Source organism: Cicer arietinum, chromosome 3 (assembly GCF_000331145.2).
Source record: "Cicer arietinum cultivar CDC Frontier isolate Library 1 chromosome 3, Cicar.CDCFrontier_v2.0, whole genome shotgun sequence".
In the NCBI taxonomy this organism is placed as follows: domain Eukaryota; kingdom Viridiplantae; phylum Streptophyta; class Magnoliopsida; order Fabales; family Fabaceae; genus Cicer; species Cicer arietinum.
The window spans coordinates 66152510-66172357 of NC_021162.2; the positions used below are offsets into that span (position 1 = coordinate 66152510).

Consider the following 19848-nt stretch of genomic DNA (forward strand, 5'->3'; position numbering starts at 1 on the left):
ATAATAATAATAATAATAATAATAATAATAATAATAATAATAATAATAAGGTAGTGCACGATATACTTCATCACATTATACTGTGAACTAAATTTATGTTAATATTTAATATAAATCATGAATCTATCTTCTTTATTTTTATTATGAGTGTAATTTTCACTAATTACATCATCTGCATTAATATACAAATTTAATTTAAATATACTATCACTTTAAATAATTTTTAAACGGTTAAATTATTATATTTGTCATAATGTGTTAATTATATAAAATATTTTGTATAATAAGTACGTGAAATTTAAACTCTTAATATATATATATATAATCAATGTGAATTTTGCCAATTCTTAATAGTGAATTTAAGCTCTATGATGTAATGAAAAATTATGTCAAGATAATTTGAATGGAAGAAAAAATTAGTTTTTTAAGTAGTAGAAATTAACTTAAAGGACATTAAAAAGTATTGATAAACGTATACCTTAAACTTAAAAAATCACACATAAACTATTCTTTTAGTTTTGTTAAAGAAATATTTTATTATTTGATAATTAAATTAGTTAAATGTACATTTTCTAAGTGAAATAGTATATTTTTTTTTAGTGAATGAATGTATTCAAAATAAATGTATATGAAATATGAATCTAATTGCAAGTTTGAAAGAGGAAGGAAAAAACTTTTCCAATAATCAACATCTTTAATTTTTCTTATGAAGAGTGGTCATATGAAAGAAAATGAAAATATTTTCAATTAAATATTTATATTATTAACATATGTAAGTTATTGTTCATGAATTGTGGTATTTGAACGGAAAAAAAAAAAGTTTTACAATAATTAAAATATGTTAATTACTTTTTATTTGATAGAAATATGTGTACTTATAAATAGACACAAAATAAAATTTTATTAAGTATGTATCGTTGCACATTATACATATTGGTCAATTTTTTATTTTATTATTTAAATGTTGATAATAAAAATTAGTTTGGATGTAGATATATTTACAGTCTTTATATAATTGAAGAAATTTCATAATTCTAAGATATAATAGTTCATAATTTAAGATATAATAGTCAAGTACAATTTTACAATGTTATTTTATTAAATATAATTTAAACGCAAAATAGATTCAATTTTATTCCGCTATAAGTATTATACAGATAGTTTTTCCTTCAAATATTAGTTAACTAGCTAGACGAAAAAGTTTTTAAGTTTTCTTTCTATAATTATAATTATTGAGCACTGATGTTTTTTTTCCCTTCAAATAAATAGTTTTGTTTTTTGGCAATTAGTAGTTGGTTATTAAATAGACATGTGCAGTAAAATGATGGTTTTTATTCAATGATATTGTAAAATAACAGTTTAAATTTATTTTACACTGTCAAATGTATGATTGTTATATTTTTTAAAAATATGACAAATGTTATTGTGTATTTTAAAGGCATGTGTTAAAAAATTTAAAGTAGACATTTAATTTTGAATTTTTTTATTTTGATAAAAACCATTAAAATGTGCAACCAAATCTTAAGAAATTTAAAATTCTTTTTTGGAATGGAACATAGTAGAATTGATAATAAAATAGTATTTTATCATATTTTTCTCAAATTATAGAGGAAGAAATGAAGGTAAGTAATGGAAGATGATGTAATGCATTTTATTATATTCCACTCAATGAGATTCTTTTTTTAACAATTCAAACAATGGAAGATAAATTTTTTCATTTTATTATATCAATCTAAACATAACCTTAATAATTTTTAAAAATATATTAATTTTTTATTTTTTTTAAACAAGAGTAAACTTCACTATGACAAACAAAAATCAAACAACCCTTAAAGATCTTTAAAGAAAAATATTTGAATTATTAAATATCAAAAGAATATTTATCTTCAATGGATAATTCTCTAATTGCTTGTGATGTATCGTTGTCTCAAATACTCTCAAGACACTTTTTCCTCCACTTTTGAGTCTCATATGCATCGATGTTTATGTTTCACATGTCACTTTCTCTCATAATTGTTTAGGTCATTTGAGAACATTCTTATTGTTATATTATCAAGCGTAATACAAATAGAGCTGCTAAAGGTAATCATAGACTTTTTACTTGTGGTGATATTTTTAAAGACTGCACCATAGTTTCTTACGTGTGCTTTGTTATGCCTTTAAGTATTCACAATGTTTCATGTGCAGAATTTACGAGTGTTATATAAATGATTGAGATATTTTTTAAGAAACTGTGACATTATATTTTATGAAAATGCGATTCGAGATTAATTGTCATTGTTTGTTCATAATGTTCAATATGTCTCTTAAAGACTTCAAAACAAATAGTAAAATTGTACTATTTTAATAGACGATGTTAGTTATATTTGTTATTAATACATATAAAGATAAAAGTTAAATATATTTTTAATTTAGATAAAAATTTAACTTTTCAATTTTATACTATAAAATAAAAATATATTTTTTAGTTAAAATAAATAAATTAAAATTAAAATATTAAAATTTTACGTTAACAGTTAATAAGAACATCGATTTTATTATCTCCCGACATAATTATAACAACCATCATCTTAATCTACTTCGTGTAGCTATATGCTCCCTTAAACCCAAAATATATTTAACTCAAAAATAATAAATAAACCTTTGACTATATTCTATCATATTTAACCATCAACCCAAATAGAATAAAGGATAATTTGAGTCGGGTTCAATCATTTACCATTGAAGAGTTAGTGTTGATGAAAATAAAAAATATAAAGACAAAAAAAGAAATAAAAAAAGTAATTAAAATCTATGAAAATTTTATATCATTGGAAAAATATTTTTGTCTACTAAAAATTCACTTAAAATCTAACAAATTTTATACGAAATCCATTTTTGTAAATTGTAAAAAGTATAAAATACCACTAATTGAATACACGGGTATAATCTTGGATGAAATAAACAACTCCATAATATGGGTTTAATTACAGTTTTGCCATAAAATTACATTCAACATCGGATCCAACCCAAACAAAAGGGAATACTAATTCTTTTTGTGGCTTCACTCCATTGCCGCCGCCGCCGCGCTAATCACTAACCACCGCCGTTCACTTTACTTTCTTACATTCTTTCCACTTTTCCCCTCAACCTTTGTTTCGAGGTTTACCAGTAAAAAATAAACATAATTTCGTAAACATTTGCATAATTCCATGTGTGGAGAGATGGAAAGCTGCATTAGCAGCAGCAACGGTCAACGAACAGCTGAGGATATCATTGGTGGAAACGCCAAAGCTATTCAAACCCTCAGAGAGTTTATCACATACCCTCATCTCTTCTCTACTGAAGCAAAGAAGCTTGGCCTTAAAGTTCTGTTTTTTTTATTTTTTTTATTTTTTTATTATTTCTTTTAGTTACGTCTGTATTGTTCTTTCTTTCCTCCTAACTTTTTTTTGGGTTTTTCTTTCAGTGGCCAAGAGGGTTATTGCTGTATGGTCCACCAGGCACTGGAAAGGTGATTTTTTTTTTTTGTCAACTTAAGCTAAAAAATGGAACTGAGAATATGGTGAAATTATTGTTGCATTAGTGTTGCCTTTGGTTATCAAATAATGGTTGAGTTACAATTTGAAAACTTGGTTTCAAAGGTTATGTGGGTTCTGTTGCTATGTTTATTAGATAAAAAAATCCTAGGTATTTTAATCTATTAGATTAGTATCAAGAGAACCATGGGAGGCATTGGTTGATTTTCACAAAGGAATAATGTTGTAGTGTTTGTATAACTTAGAGGTTCATAGATAAGATAATTTTGTGATGTTAAGGTCTTAAGGATTGTTGAAGTGGTCATATAATCTAAGTGAAGTAGATGCTAGTATGGTATAAGGGTCATGGTTATACTACCAACATGGTATGACACAAGTGGCAATACTTGGGTCACTTAATGTCTTAACCATTTGGTCAGGAATCCGATTTATGGCCAATGTGTATGTAAAAACATCTGTTGGAAAATGTCAACTCCTTATATGCACATCAGTTATCTTGAGAAATTAGTCCCTGCAGTTACCTTGAGGAATTAGATGCAGTTGTGCACATCAGTAACCTTGAGGAATTAGTCCTACAGTTGGCCAGTTGCAGACTCGGATACAGTGGCAGATCCAAAACCCTGGATTAGGGGGTGCAAAAAAACTATCGCAAAAATAAATTAGTTTGAACCAGAAATTTAGAACTCATAATTCAATGGACTTGCAAATTAAGTTTTATGTTATTATGTTTTAATTCTTAATAAATTTATTAAATTTTGTAAATTTTATAGAAGATGAGTTAAGATTTGATAATTTTATTTTCACTTAAACTTAAAATATTTACTAAATACAGATAATTTTTTCTCTAAGATTTAATTGAAAGAAATCTATGAACACTAAAATTGGATATTAACTTTATTATATATAAAATGAGACAAAAAATTATTATATATATATATATATATATATATATAAAATTAATCCATGGTGTTGGATTAGCTTTTGCAAGTCACAGACATTGGTTTTGGTACGTGCTTGAAGCATTTTTTAATTCTATTGTTATTTTAAATGTCTTTTTTTCAGTGTCTTTAATTGTTTATTACAACAAGCATTCGTCAACACTCCATAGTTAGATTACAGTAAAACAATGCATCATTATATTGAGTCAGCGCAGTTGGCAAGAAAAAGTGTGTCAGTCACAAATTACAATTACAGAGACAATAGTGTTCAGCCTTTGAACCATGGTGCAAAACTTAAAATCCAGGGGTGTCAAAGTGCAAAAACTATATGAAGGTAAGAGGAATTTCAAAATTTGAGGGTGTGCATGTGCACACCCTGGGCCCAACATGGGTTCGCCCCTGTTCGGATAAGTCATGACATATGGCAAGGAGCTTTGGATTTTTGGTTTTGGTTTGTGTCTTGAGTATAAGATCATTTATTCTGTTCGGGTTTGCTTTTTTTAATTTATATGGACTTAGTGGGAAGTAACTGGTGAAGCATTGTTTTTAATTCCAAACTGCCTAATTAAACTATATTCAAGTGTGTTGAATCTATCTTTTAATGACAACAAGTAACTTAACTAAGACACCATAATTATGTGATGTCCTTACTCCTTAGAAGTGTGATTATGCTAGGAACCAAGCTTACATTTTGCTTTGCTTATTAATTTCAAATTAATTATATCTATCTATCTTGTGTGTGAATGTGATTGCAGACCAGTTTGGTAGAGGCAGTTGTTAAGATCGAATGTGGGGCAAATTTGACAATTATCAGGTACTTGTCTTTTGAATGTCTAGTTTTGTCAATCTTGTGTTCCAAAGTTCTATGACCCGAGTCAATTACTTGTCGTTATTTGTTTGTTTGTTTTGCAGCCCACACAGTGTTCTTAGCGCAAAAGCTGGTGAAAGTGAGAGAAATCTCCGTGAGGCCTTTTCAGAGGCATCATCTCATGTAGCCTTGGGCAAGTCTTCAGTTATCTTCATAGACGAAATAGATGCACTTTGTCCTCGTCGAGATTCCAAGTATGGGACAATTGACGACTTTTATGCTGAATAATAATTATGTGGTTTTTTTGTAGCTTTCACTTCTTTATCTTGGACTTCTTTTTAATAAGATCAATTCAGTTTTAATCACAATTTTATGAGTAGAGAAAATAATATGGTAAAAGGTCTTCTTTAAGAGAACTCCCTGGTCTATGAACATTATATGGCTATTGACTTTGTTATAATCTTTTTCCTACTCCTGAACTTGTGTTAAGTTGGTTATGTATTGCCTCAATATTTTCGTGGCATATAGTTACCGAATAAAGGGTTAAAATTCTTATACTTTCTGAATGGAAGTTCTCAAAACGATGTTTCCCGTGTGGTCATTAACATTAATTGGGACTAGAGTTGGATGTACCCTGTCAAGTTTATGAATCAGAATTACACCAGGCATTGTTTAACTGAATTCACAAGATTGCAGCTTTGCACTTCGTTTTCTAAGCTTTGTCAAGTTTTATCTTGCTTTTGTTTGATTAGGAATATGACTTGTAAGGTAGTGATTTAAAGTTGCTCTATGGCAACATGTCAATGCTATATCTTTGGTAACAGGGTTCAAGATGTGTTAATGTTTATGGTAGGCATAGAGATCATTTAATAACTTTTGTTTCAACATAATGTCTCAACTCAACTTGTTTATTTTATTTACTTTGTTTATCATTGTGTTATATTTATAAATGTATGATATTTATTTTAGTTAGCCCTTAGCTAGGCCCACAATTATCAAGGGAGCAATGTAGGGAAGTAGACCAATAGGAGTTACGATAATGTAGTGGGTGGGTGGGGATAGCCAACTCCTATTCATGTAGCAGAGAGTGTGGGATGATGACAGGAGGCAGGAAAGGCTCAGGTTAGTTTGTAACAGGATAAAAAAAGGAAAGATAACAGAGAGAATGGGTGAGATTAGATTGGGAGAAGGTGGAAGAGAACATGCTTCTTGAATTGTGTGGGAATGTCAATATTAATTGTTTGTGTTTTTGATATTGATATCATTTTGATATATCAATGACATATTTTCAGCAACAATATAGTATTATTCTGCTATTTCTGGTCTAGTTCTATATCAAATTATTAGCCTCGACCTTCAGTTTATTATGCTATCGTATGATATTTTTGTCGTGCCTTCATGTTATGAAGTGATATAGTGGATATGTGGCTTGTCAATTATTTTAAATTTATAAAGAAATTTTTATATGCATGCAGCAGGCTTATCAATCCCATTATTTTACATTGTCTACATGCAGAAGAGAGCAAGATGTCCGAGTTGCTTCCCAACTTTTTACTTTGATGGACTCAAACAAACCAACCTCTTCTACACCAGGTGTTGTTGTGGTTGCCTCGACTAACAGGTTACCTATTATATTACCATATATTATTTTTAAATTTTAGAACTGGAAATAAAAACAAAAGTATGAATTTTGGTTTTCTTTTGAAAGTGATAGGGTCTGGTACAGAGATAGACAGAGTTGTAGGAAAGATGGTAGTGAAAGAGAGAAACACGGAAGATGATTTTTTTTTGTTATGGAGATGGGGGAAATAGACTAGGTTTGTTTGAGCTTTATTGGCCAAGACTCTTTTGTTTATTTAATATAAATCTTTTATAATGCTTCTCTAACCCCAGCTGATCGTTGCATCATCATCATCTTATATCTAACTGTTGCAACAGAAATGTGTATCCATCATGAAGTTATTTAACTTATCCAGATGGATTAACAGAACATTGACTTGCTAAAGTTGTTTCTGTGTAACTTGAAGAATTACTAAGTGTGCATGCTGTTATTTGATACTCTTTCCTACCTTTCATTCTTTACTTTTGGATGATATCTGGGACCTGTAAATTTATTTTATGCGCTTATGGAGTTTTCTCAAAACCTGTATCTTGAATTAATCATATGATACATGTCATCGTTTAATGCTACTTAAAGATGTTCATCTACACCTGATTTGTGAATACTTCTGATTAGTTTCTTATAGTTGGTTTCCGCATACACAGTGTGGATGCAATTGACCCTGCCCTAAGACGGTATGGACGTTTTGATGCTGAAATTGAAGTCACGGTCCCAAATGAAAAGGAGCGTCTTCAAATTCTAGAGGTAACTGTGAGAGACACAATACTTTTGGGCCTTCACCTAATGTCTTAATCTTTTTGAATGATTTGGTTCTTGAGATAATATCAATGCCTCTTCAAGAAATAAATTAGGAGCTCAAACCTTGAGTTGAGATGCGAAGGATGTGTTTTGTACATCTGTATGCATGTGTGTATAACACATTAAGTAGTTTGGGTGATTTACTTCCTGGTAGTAATATAACTTTTCAAGATTTGCTTATGCAATTTCTTATTTTTTATTTTTATAATGTTTATGCACTTTCTAAGACCAATTGTTTTGTGAGAAAAGTGAATCTGTCATTTTACAACCATAAATTTATTTTGTTTGTGTTAAATTTGTTTTAGCTGTATACAAGGAGGATTCCTCGGGATTCATGCGACTTAGAATCCATTGCTGCATCATGCAATGGATATGTCGGAGCTGATTTAATGGCATTGTGTCGTGAAGCTATCGAATCTGCAGTCGAAAGGTCCTCCAATGCCAATAAAGATGTTAGTAATTCCAGTTTAACAATGGAAGATTGGAAGAAAGCAAGGTCCCTTGTTAAACCAAGTATAACAAGAGGCATCACTGTGGATATTCCCAAAGTGACTTGGAAAGACATTGGGGGATTGAAAGACTTGAAGGTTTTACTTTGTAAATTTTGCATGTGATTTTTTCATTGAAAATCTCATATTTCTGCCATGTCTGAGTGTATCCTTCCTTGGACAGAAAAAGCTCGAGCAAGCCGTTGAGTGGCCTATGAAGCATGCTGCCACATTTTCAAGATTGGGAATAACCCCTGTTCGTGGAATTCTTCTCCATGGGCCTCCAGGATGTTCCAAAACTACTCTTGCTAAGGCTGCTGCAAATGCTGCTAATGTCCCTTTCTTTTCCTTGAGGTTTGAATAATATTAACGTTTTTAAGTATGGTTTGGACGAAACTGATTTTACATTAAGGAAATATTTTAAAGTAATGAATGGTGAATTAGTGGTGCAGAATTATTTTCAATGTATGTCGGAGAGGGAGAAGGTTTGCTTCGTAATACATTTCGCAAAGCACGGCTTGCGGGAAAAAGTATAATATTTTTTGATGAGGCTGATGTAGTAGCTGGCAAACGGTTAGTAAGTTTTCTTTGTATGTGTTATGGAAAATAATCCTAAGAATTGTTGTGTTGTTCTGGGCTTCTTACAGTTTTATACATTATGATAGCATTTCATGACCAATGTTCAACTTTTTACGCATAACGGCACACAATAGGATCTTGCATGTAATCTGAACTGTTCTTGGGAAAGAGAAGTTGCAGCAACATACTCTGACATATTTTTTCCAATTCTCATTATTATGAAGTGAAATTCACCGAGTCCCACTATTTTGGGATTGTGACTCTGTGATTTAGTAGACCTACGTGTATTTCACTGAATAATCGTGTGCTGGAAACAGTGTTAGAGACCAATTGTGCTTAACACAAATGGTTGGACCTTCCGCTCACATCCAGTGTGACTTGGATTCAAGTCTGAATTCCACAATAGGTAGGTTATACACATATTCCATTGTAAATACTCGATGAGATTGGTGGTTCTTTTGACGTTGGCATGATGAGATTGGTGGTTCTTTTGACGTTGGCATGGGGTGTGCCTCCCCTAATCTAAATTTTTTATATAAAAAAATATTGTTAGAGAGTGCATTGATGAAACTTATCATTGGTATATTTTCTATTTCAATTGCTATGAGATATTGACTGCAGATATTTGTTTTTTAGCGTATGAGAAGTAATGTTCTTACGTTTTTCCTTAATTGCAGGGGTGATGGTTCGAGCGGTGGTGCTGTAGTGGGAGAAAGACTTTTATCCACTCTGCTTACTGAGATGGATGGCTTAGAAGAAGCTAAAGTAAGTTTTTACTTTTTTCTATATTGGGGCACATTTTATTCTCCCACTCTTGCGTCTTCTTTTATCAAGAGATTAGTAGAGACAACATCTAGTTTATTTCTGTCCATTAACTAAATTCCCATATTTTCCCCCCAGGGAGTCCTTGTTTTGGCAGCTACAAATCGCCCTTATGCAATCGACGCTGCACTTATGCGTCCCGGACGATTTGATTTGGTACAAATATTTACAACCATACTTGTAATTCATGTTGTTATAAATTTATAATTACAAATTTACAACACAAATTTCTCAGTAACTTATAAGAGTATAAGTTACTTTTATAAAAGTAAGCCAGTTCTCGAGTGAGTTTCTCAAATCACTTATAAAAGTAATTGTTTTTGTGGAATGATAGGTTTTGTATGTGCCGCCACCTGATTTGGAGGGTCGATTTGAGATACTTAATGTACACACAAGTAAGATGAACTTAGGGAGTGATGTTGATCTCAGAAGATTAGCAGAAGACACTGAGCTCTTCACAGGCGCCGAACTAAAGGGATTATGTAATGAAGCTGGAATAGTAGCTCTGAGAGAAAACATTCATGCTAGTGTTGTTTGTGACCGCCATTTCCAGATTGTAAAGAATTCTTTAAAACCAGCATTAACAACAGAAGAAATTGATTCATACTCATCTTTTATGAGGACATCGTCTCGAAAACCATAAGAACTAAGAACAAGTTGTTTCCTTTGTCTTTGGTTGAAGTTGGTGTAGTCAGTTTTATGTTTGTTTTTTGTTACTGCTAAATACTATAATATTTCATTTTTGTCTTTGACATAGTTTTATTAGTAGTACTAGAAATAATATATACTCAAATCAAATTGTAATTAGTTTTCTTTTGCTGCAATATGGCAATATCTACTTTTTTTTCGTGGTTAAATAATTTTTAAGGAAAATAATGTGAAGTCTTCCATACGAAGCTGTTGGAGTTGGCTTTCCATACAAAGCTTTTATTTTCTATGCTTTGCTGAGTTTTAAAAAATGGTTAGGCAGAGTAGAGTCTTCAAACCTTAGGGATTGCTTAACACCAACTTCTTCAATTAAACCATTAAAAAACGCTTCTATCATGTAGTTGAAAAAAGTTATATATTTTTTAGCGGCTGAGGAACTTTATTTTATTTTAGGTTTTGACACTGGATCTCAAATTTCTTTGAGGGATTTTCTTTCAAAGTGATTTAACTCCCGATATGTAAGTAAAATTTTGTGATTCCCTAAGAACCATATGCCAAATATTCTTTACTAGTGTGCATTAGGCTTTTCTACTTTGCATTAGAAAATCACAAACTATACACTTAATTATTGGTGTTTTTAAATGATTTGAAAAAACTTCAGGTAAGAGATCTCGAATTCAACTCTAGAAATTAAAATAATTTAACTAATTATTAATATTTGTCTAAAAAAAGAGATAGTTTTTTGACGCACTATCACATATTTTTTTTAAATCTTTTTAACTTAAGCACTTCATAACTTTTAACTCATTACCTCTAATTTTTTTATCAAATAGATCTAATAAATAACTCTGCATTTTTCATTTTAGATACAAATATTAATTAATTGCACACTGGTTCATATTTTGTAGATAAGCATTGGTGCTTAAATTAGCTTTCTATTTCTATAAGATTCTATCTATTTGATGGATTATCTATTTGCCTTCAAAGTTAATCGTACACACTTAACATTAATGTTAACAATATTTTTGCTATATTCATACACTCGCACACTGGTTCATACACTCGTATACTGTTTGGATTTATATAAAAAAAAACATGGGATCTTCAGGCATCAAATATATCGGGAAACTTGATTATAAAGAAGTGTATAATACAATGTCCTAAAAAAAAGTATAATCTAATGTTGGATGGTACATGTATATGTTGCATATCAACTAAAATATCACATGTATCTAAAACTTGACAATGCAATAAGAATTAATTTTTGATTTAAAAAAAAGACAAAGCAATAAAAAAGTGATTGTTGATGACTCCTCTATGTTTAATTATTTTTTTTTAACTTTTTATTTAAATTTAACTTTCGATAGTGTATCAAATTCTAATTTTCAATAATGTATTTATAGATGGATGAATAAATACGGTGACAAATGAACAATCATCTAATTAAAATTCAATAGTATAAGATCAATCAGGTATCAATAGTTTTTTAAAACTAATAATTAACAATTATTATTTAGTTAATTAATTAATTATAATACTTAGTATATTATAATATATTTGATAGTTAATACTTAGTAATTTATAGTGCCATTAATTAATTTCAGTATTTTTCTTAAATTTTTATTATTAATAGTCAATGTTCTATATAAACTAGTTTTAATACTTGATATTTTGATTACATAATAAAGTCTTAAATTTAAATATTACTAATATTACATACAGTTATAATTATATGCATATATAAAATCAAAATATTCTAATACTTTAATATGAATATAATATGTATGTATTATATATCATTAATAGTTTTTATATATAATTATATTATGATAATATTTCAAACACTATGTATGCAATATTCCAACATTTTAATTATATTCATATGTATATATAATACTGTAATTTTTCTTGAAACATCAATTTTGCAACAAAAAGATATATAATTTTTTAAAAATAATTCTAAACATATTGTCTAACAATTATTAAATAAAAAATTTCAAAACGAGCTAAACAAAATATCTAATACTAGCCATTTTTTAATTGAAAATAAACTCCAATAAAAATAAAAATAAACTAACAATCCTGACTATATAGTTGTTGTATAATAGTACATTTCACAGTATTACGATAATCATAATTATAGTTCTTCATGTAATTACGATAAAAATTAAATATTTTTAATGATTTAATAATTAAGATTTGTTGAATATAAATATTAAAATAGTTAGTGATACAAATTAAAAGCTAAAAAAATCCCTCATACAAAATACAAATATCTTGGTGGTATTTTTATTTTAAAAGAACTGAAAAAGAGGAGACGTGTGGAAAGAAATTGATGATATCATGTGATTCTGAATTTGAGAGAATGGAATTGTAGAAAAACCGAACCGTACAAAGAAGATAATGCAGTGACCCTTTTGTTTTCCTTTTTGTCTCTTTAGTTTCTTATTTTTTTTTCTTTAAAAAAAATCTCTTCAGATTTACATTGAACCAAGAAAGATTTTAGGGAAAATAATTTCTCACCAATATTTATTAATTATTTCTTCTCCCAATTAAAAAAATAAAGTTGTTGGGTTGTATTGGGTTTTTTACTAACCCATCTTATTTGTCCAAATACTTTTTAACTCTCAAAAATCATTCTCCTATCTTTCTTTCTTCTTCTTCTTCCTTCTTTTTCTTCTTGACCCTTTTTATTCCTTTCCCTCATTCTTAGAGGGAAGGAAGAACAATATTATAAATTATTTATTTTTATTTTTATTTTAAATATTATTAATTTCCCCCTTTTTGGGTGAGAAAAAAAAAAGAAAAAAAAGAACCATGGATTCAACATCGTGTGTCTCTAACGATGCAGTTTCTGGGTTCAAAGACAAGGAGTCAATGGTTGACCCTTTTTTGGTTGAAGCTCTTCAGAACCCTCGTCATCGTCTTACAAGTTAGTCTCTTCTTAAAAATCTTATCTTTTTCATTTGTCGGGTGCGTTTGATTTTGTTTGTTTTGCGTTTCTGCTTCAACGGGTTTGCTTCAAAATTGGTCCTTTAGGTTTGACCTCTTTTTGTTTTTAGTGATTTTATTATTGGTTGTGTAGATTTTGCATCACGGTTTTGGTTTGGATTAGAATCTGTGTTTTTTTTTATCCTGTTGTGTTTAGGACTTTAGGTTGAATCATGTCAGATCTGGAATTGTTCTTGTTATTGTCTGTGTTATTGTGATAATTTGAGATTGAGACTCTCAATTTGATGTGTAAGGTTGGGGTTGTTTGTTTCTGTAGGAATGAAATCATTGAAATTAGATGTTAATTGGGGGTGGTGTGTTCCAATTGATTCAAATTTTATGTTGGTCAATTTATGTGAATTATAGGTTTGTTGAAGATAATATCCTCCTTCGAATGATATAATGTAGTCCATGAATTTGAATGTTTATGCCATAAATTTTTTAAGGGATTCGAGGGATGATGAACATTAGTGCCTTAAGTTCCAAATTTTAAAGTATTCTGTTATGATATATAATTTTTTATGATTGAATGTTTAAAAGCATGTCATCCACCATGGTCAATTGATGCCCTCCCTCTTCATGGCTTATAAAATTAGGTTTGCTAGTTTCTTAAGCTTATCTACTGGCACAACCATTTAGAAGACTGTTTGGGAGAGCTTATGGATATGGAAACGGTGTATAACATGTCCATAAGTTGTTTTCAGCTTATTTCCATAAGCTCTCCACAATAGTTTATGAAAACATTTTCATCATATTGCTTATAAAAATAGCTTATACATGAGCACTTATATGGTAAGCGTTTAATTAAGCTGTTTATCTGAACAGGGCCTTAAGCTGCACTCTGCTGGGGCTGGTCATAAGGCTCATAATCATATTGGCGATATTTTTAAACTGTGAAGTATTCATTTTTTTGTAAGAACTAAATTTAGGCATGTACGGCAATATGAACTGCAGCAAATGGTTACATAAAACCCTCTAGTATGTTAGCATAAATCATTACATTTTTTAATTGTTTTTATTTTTACTTTGTTTGCATCATTAGTTCTGCGGATGGAGCTGGATATCCAGAAATTTCTGAATAATGGCGATCAGCAGCATTTCGAGTTTCAACATTTTCCTTCTTCTTATCTCCGACTGGCTGCACATCGTGTCGCTCAACACTATGGTATGCAAACAATGGTTCAAGATACCGGCTTAGATGGCCAGAGTAAAATCCTGGTCAGAAAGTTAGCTGAAAGCAAGTATCCTGTAGTTCGCTTATCTGAAATACCTGCAAAACAGTTGGACAGTGAGAAATCCGAGCAGAAAAAAATTGTCATTCGACCTAGGCCTCAGAAAAATAGTTTGGATGGATCCAATGAGTCTGCAAAGAAAGGAAACACTCTGAGAAGTGTGGAAGAGAGGAAAGAGGAATATGATCGGGCACGAGCACGTATCTTTAGTGGCTCTACAAGCTTTGATTCAAGTGATACCCCATCCGTGGTCCCTATAGATGGCAGACATTCTTTAATGAACAAGGATGAGAATGAAACTAGCAAAGTCCCCATGTCTGATTCAGAAAGATGCATTAGTATCAGGGATAATAGTTATCCTCGAGTTGCCATTATCAGGGATAGGGAAAAGGATCGAAGTGATCCAGATTATGATCGTAGCTATGGAAGGTGAGTTCTATCACTATACTTCGAGAGCTTTCAGAAAATGAATGCTGTAATTGCAAACACAATTATTTTTCCATATTGTGAGAGAGATGGAGGAGGAGCTAAGAATGACATTTCTTTTGAATTTTTATTTTGTTGGCTTGTTAAATGGAACTTTGGATCAGCGTTGTCAATTGCCTCTCGCAGAATATAGTGGTTTGTTCAAATTCTGCTATGCAACAGTGCTATAGCGCCGCTATAGCCACTTTTTGACAACACTGCTCTAGATTCTATAATTTATAAAACTTACTATGTAATGTTTAGAGATGTCTTCTATTTAATGAGTTGGAAAGAGATATGATATATGATAGTACGTTATAAAGTCATTTGATCTATGTAGCTGACCCTACTTAGTGGGATAAGGCTTGGTTGTTGTTATAGTGGTCGATTCATTTGTATTGATTTTAACTTTAAATATAATGGCTTATTATTTGTGAGATTGAATTTCATCATTGGCACAGGTATGCTAGGAGTGTTGCAACCTCTGCAGTTAACTTGGTGCCTTTTAATTTGCAAAAAGTTCAACCTTCATTTGCGCCGTATGATGCTACTTTTAATCAGTTGGGTCAGATGTCACAAACTCAAGCTTCACTTGGATATGGACTTCCTTCAACCCCGATAATGAGTCCTTTCTGTACACCAGGATTGAATCCGACATCTGCGGATGGAGCTTACCTACAGTGGCCAAGTCCTACAATGATGTATGCTCATTCGTATGACCAATTTAGACATGCTGTTTACCAGGTAAACCACATTCACTGTACTTGATTCCTTTACCTTGTTGAATTTGATGAGTGATTTTTGTACTGGCTTCAAATACAATGACATGTTTGTAATAAATCTAATAACTTAGATAATGTAGGTGGCGTGAATTGACAATTTTGATTGTGTTTAAAATGGCTTTTGGGACTGACTTTCCTCTTGTAACATAATGCTTGTAGATTTGTATTGTTAGGCTATTTTTATTCTCCTACTTGCACTATTCAATTTTTGTGGGGAGGTGCATTGAAGTTATAGTTTTCAAGATTCATATCAATTTTGCTGATATGTAAAATCACGAGTGTCACTATAACTGTACCTACTTCCATAGCTACCCTTGCTAAAATTGTGACATCCAAAACAGCTAAAGTGGTGTATAGCAAATAGCGGGATGACCGCTATTGTGAAGACTATAGATAAAATGGTATACAAACTTACCATAAATCCCAACAATATAGGTAAATACTAAAAAATAGACAAATACATAAAATTAAAAGGGTAATCTTTATAATTTGCCACTAAAGTTCATACCAAAAACCAATATAACTTACTCCCTTTTGAATGAAATATTAGCAAAAAATGTATTTGAAAAGTTGATGTATCTAGTCTATATCATATACATCAACTTTTTAGATACTCTTTTTGCTTATATTTCTTTCTAGAGGGAGTAATAACTAAATCAAGTTCTAAAAGCTTTCCAAATACCAAGCGATTCTTTAAATAGAATCACAATCAGTACGAAGCATTTATTATATTGGGTGCTAGTTGGTCTTCACACTTAGCAAATATGCAAACGTGAAAAATGGGGGTAAGAACCAAGAAGCAAAGATGAGAAAGGTTAGAGAACTTGAACATGACTGTTGTTTATGTTTTGATAAATTGAAGTAAACTCTGAAATTAAAAGAAATTACTTTGTGGAGGAGTAAGTTTTAGGCTGATTAATTTGCCTCCCTGACAAGGATTAAATTTTCCCCCTTTCTCCTTTTAAATTGTCTGGTTTTAATTGTTCTATAATCATGCATCTGATATATTTTTTAATGCTTTGCAGGCTCCATTTGGTCAACCGTTGAGCTTTGACTATTCACAGAACTATTAGATTACATGTAGGAGGAAGAAGAGATTTGGATTTGAATGCAGAATTTATGTTAGCTTTTTAGGAGATCTCATTCATATTAGCTTCATTTTTCAGTACTCCTTTTGTTTGTTTTGTTTCTGTTATGGTAATATGTTGTTGTCTTTGATTTTCAGTTTTGATGGTTACAGAAAAATTTGTTTAGTACTCTTCTATATTGTCATAGTTTATAAAATAGTGAACTCTAGTGGATTATGGATCTATATTATTATATATATGATAATGTTTCTCTGGTTGGTTTAAAATATATACATTGTCTCATGTTGGAGAGGTACATAGGTTAGTGCTTGGTTGACATCCATGCAATACTCCAATTTCATTTATATTATTGGGAAACCCTAACACCTTTGGACCACTTGTTTATGCCCAAAAATAGAAATATATATATATTACGAAAAATGGAAATATAATCTTGAAAATGATAGCATTCAAAATTTTGAAATTTTAAAAATTAATATTTTCTATACAAAACTTCACTTTTATTTTCTTTTTAAATAGTAACCTATATTATATATATATTGGTTGATCTGCTTCCAACTCTGGAAGGATAAGAACACCAGCTGGAGGCTATTAAAAAAATGGAAGATTAGTTAATTTGTAATCCGGGTGGCATTTAGCATATACAAGTGAAACAGTTTGTGTAGCATAATATAAAAAATGCCTTTGTATAAAATAGTAGTTATTAACTACATTTTATACATACATAAGAAGTAATAAACATGGATAACTATAATAAGGTACTAGTATTGTTTTAGACGATATTATATTAATATTAATACATATCTTTCATTTGGGTGGAAGTAAACTAATATTTTGATAAATTTATAACTTGAAATTTGATACAACAAATTACTTTATAAATTATTAAAATTTATGTCATTTTTTATTTAAACTAATTAATTTGTCAATTGCATTCTTTCAAGGCCTTATCGTGAGTTATTGGTCACGTTTTCCTGATGGGTTGTGATTTATTTGTTCATTTAATGTGTTACCTATGCTAAAATATATTTTAAGATAAATTAATTATTTTTTTGTGATAATTAGTTTTGCGTCTAATTGTCGTCTATAATTTTTAAATTGTCAAACGATAAATTTACTATTTATATTATTTAACACATACTACTCTCGTCTATAAATATAAGATTATGTCGAGTTTTTTTTGCCTTTTTTATAAGATTCTTTCAAATTTTTAATTGTATTAATTACTTTTTTGTGATTATTAGTTTTAGGTCTAATTGACAATCCATAATTTCCAAATGGTTAAACCATAAATTTACTATTTGTATTATTGAATACATATTAATCGCGCATAAATATATGATTTTTTTGTTCTTTTTTATAAGATTCTGTTAAATTTTTAAATGCATTAATTATTTTTTGTGATAATTAGTTTTGGGTCTAATTGTATTCCATAGTTTTCAAATGGTATAATTGGTCACGCTATCCTTTAACTTAATTTCTAATTTCAATAACACTTCAGTCATTTATTTATTTATTTTTCAATTTGGTCATTTATTTAATTTTAAATAACAATTAAAAAAAGATAAAAGACTGAAGTGTTACTTGAAATTAAATTAACAGAACTGGACCTTTCCAAATTGTTAAACCATAAATTTATTATTTGTATTATTGCATACATACTACCCTCGTCCATAAAAATATGATTATGTCGAGTTTTTTTATCCCTTTATAAAATTTCTTTTAAATTTTTAACTGCATTAATTATTTCTTTACTAATATACCTCTAATTATGTTACATATATTTTTATAATCTATAATAAATATTCAAATAAAAATATTAACTGATTTTCTACTGTGAAGAGTAAATTTCCACAATAAACTTTCTTAATTATCGTTATTTTACTTAAATTGATCTTATATTTAAGAACGGGGAAGCAGTACATCTCAATATATATAATTGTATACCAATCGTGCAATCTAGTGAATACATCCATATGAAGCTTGTCAATGAGTTATGACTAATTCTAGAGGAAATTTAACTAACCAACTTATCACATAATTGACATATTCATTTTCCAAATATATAAAGAAATATTGAAAAGGAAGGAAGGAAGGAATATTCAACTATAATCAAAGGAGCAAAATAAGGCTTCGAATAGTTACCTCTATATATGTGCTTAAAATCCTTTGCTGCTAGCTCCTATAAGCCAAAAAACTCAGCAAACAAATAATGAAATGAGAGTAAAAGCAATAGAAAAAATATGATATATTATAAATTATAAATTATAAACTCAAACACTCCTTAAAGTTCCATGTGAAAAATAAAAAGGATATGAACAAATATATCGACTTATCTCCTTACAAACTTAAATAGAAATTGGTTCCAAAGATGAAAAGTAGCAACGCTCTTAGATTATGACACCGATTTGAGTCCAAGAGTTTAAGGCTAAAAATATCAGTTATATGAATAGTCTATTGTAAAGCTTCAAGCAACTCCAAGATCTCTCTTTGTCTAACTTATAGATTGGAATCCTCTCAATTTTTCTTAATTGCAACATCTTAACCATAAAAGATGATAGAGAAGAAGAGATGTAAAATTATAAAGAAAATATGAGATTGGGTTTAATGGTTGAAATGTTGCAATTGAAAATGGGATAAATAAATTTGAACCCTATAAAATTTCACAATTTTATTTATCAATTTTAATCTTTTAAAAATTATCATTTTGATTTTTAGTTTCTAATTTTAATGTAACTATTGTGTATCTTTAGAATTTTTAAATAATTTTTTTAGTAATGCTTATCACATATTTAACAACTACATAATTAAATATGAATTTTTAGTATTTTGATATTAAAAATTCATATTTAATTTAGGATTTATCTTCTCATGGGTTATATTCATCAGCTCACCATTCAAATTAATGTATTGAAATTTACAACTTAAAAAATTATAAGGAGTCCAATATATTTTAATGGTGAGACGATGAACGTGACAATTTCATGTTTAATTCAAACTTGAGAGAATCTAAATCTTTAATTTATCGCTTATTAAATTTTTTTTTAAAATATCTTTAACATTAGTGAAA

The 19848-nt window shown here is 29.5% G+C and overlaps 2 protein-coding genes across 3 annotated transcripts; both read left to right on the forward strand.

The window, feature by feature from the left end:
• Positions 1-3025: 3025 nt before the first annotated feature.
• LOC101493494 (cell division control protein 48 homolog B) lies at positions 3026-10445 on the forward strand. Its single transcript, XM_004493307.4, has 12 exons — positions 3026-3347; positions 3449-3493; positions 5212-5270; positions 5369-5518; positions 6781-6885; positions 7530-7629; positions 7989-8270; positions 8356-8525; positions 8616-8744; positions 9428-9515; positions 9651-9728; positions 9907-10445. Exons 1-12 carry the CDS (start codon positions 3192-3194, stop codon positions 10213-10215), a joined length of 1671 nt encoding a protein of 556 aa, XP_004493364.1. The 5' UTR covers positions 3026-3191; the 3' UTR covers positions 10216-10445.
• A 2378-nt stretch (positions 10446-12823) lies between these two features.
• Positions 12824-17046, forward strand: LOC101493813 (uncharacterized). Of its 2 annotated transcripts, XM_027332671.2 has the most exons (5): positions 12824-13152; positions 14037-14123; positions 14254-14872; positions 15370-15652; positions 16716-17046. In XM_027332671.2, exons 3-5 carry the CDS (start codon positions 14262-14264, stop codon positions 16761-16763), a joined length of 942 nt encoding a protein of 313 aa, XP_027188472.1. In that variant the 5' UTR covers positions 12824-13152; positions 14037-14123; positions 14254-14261; the 3' UTR covers positions 16764-17046. The 2 variants fall into 2 exon arrangements, with proteins under 2 accessions (XP_027188472.1, XP_004493365.1); XM_004493308.4 differs by lacking the exon at positions 14037-14123.
• Positions 17047-19848: the final 2802 nt, after the last annotated feature.

Coding starts and splice junctions, on each gene's coding strand:
- LOC101493813 (XM_004493308.4), top strand. CDS start 13,038: ATGGATTCAACATCGTGTGTCTCTAACGATGCAGTTTCTGGGTTCAAA. Junction 13,153..14,253: donor CCCTCGTCATCGTCTTACAA/GTTAGTCTCTTC, acceptor TTGCATCATTAG/TTCTGCGGATGGAGCTGGAT. Junction 15,653..16,715: donor TTAGACATGCTGTTTACCAG/GTAAACCACATT, acceptor AATGCTTTGCAG/GCTCCATTTGGTCAACCGTT.
- LOC101493494 (XM_004493307.4), top strand. CDS start 3,192: ATGTGTGGAGAGATGGAAAGCTGCATTAGCAGCAGCAACGGTCAACGA. Junction 3,348..3,448: donor CAAAGAAGCTTGGCCTTAAA/GTTCTGTTTTTT, acceptor TTTTTCTTTCAG/TGGCCAAGAGGGTTATTGCT. Junction 9,516..9,650: donor ATGGCTTAGAAGAAGCTAAA/GTAAGTTTTTAC, acceptor TTTTCCCCCCAG/GGAGTCCTTGTTTTGGCAGC.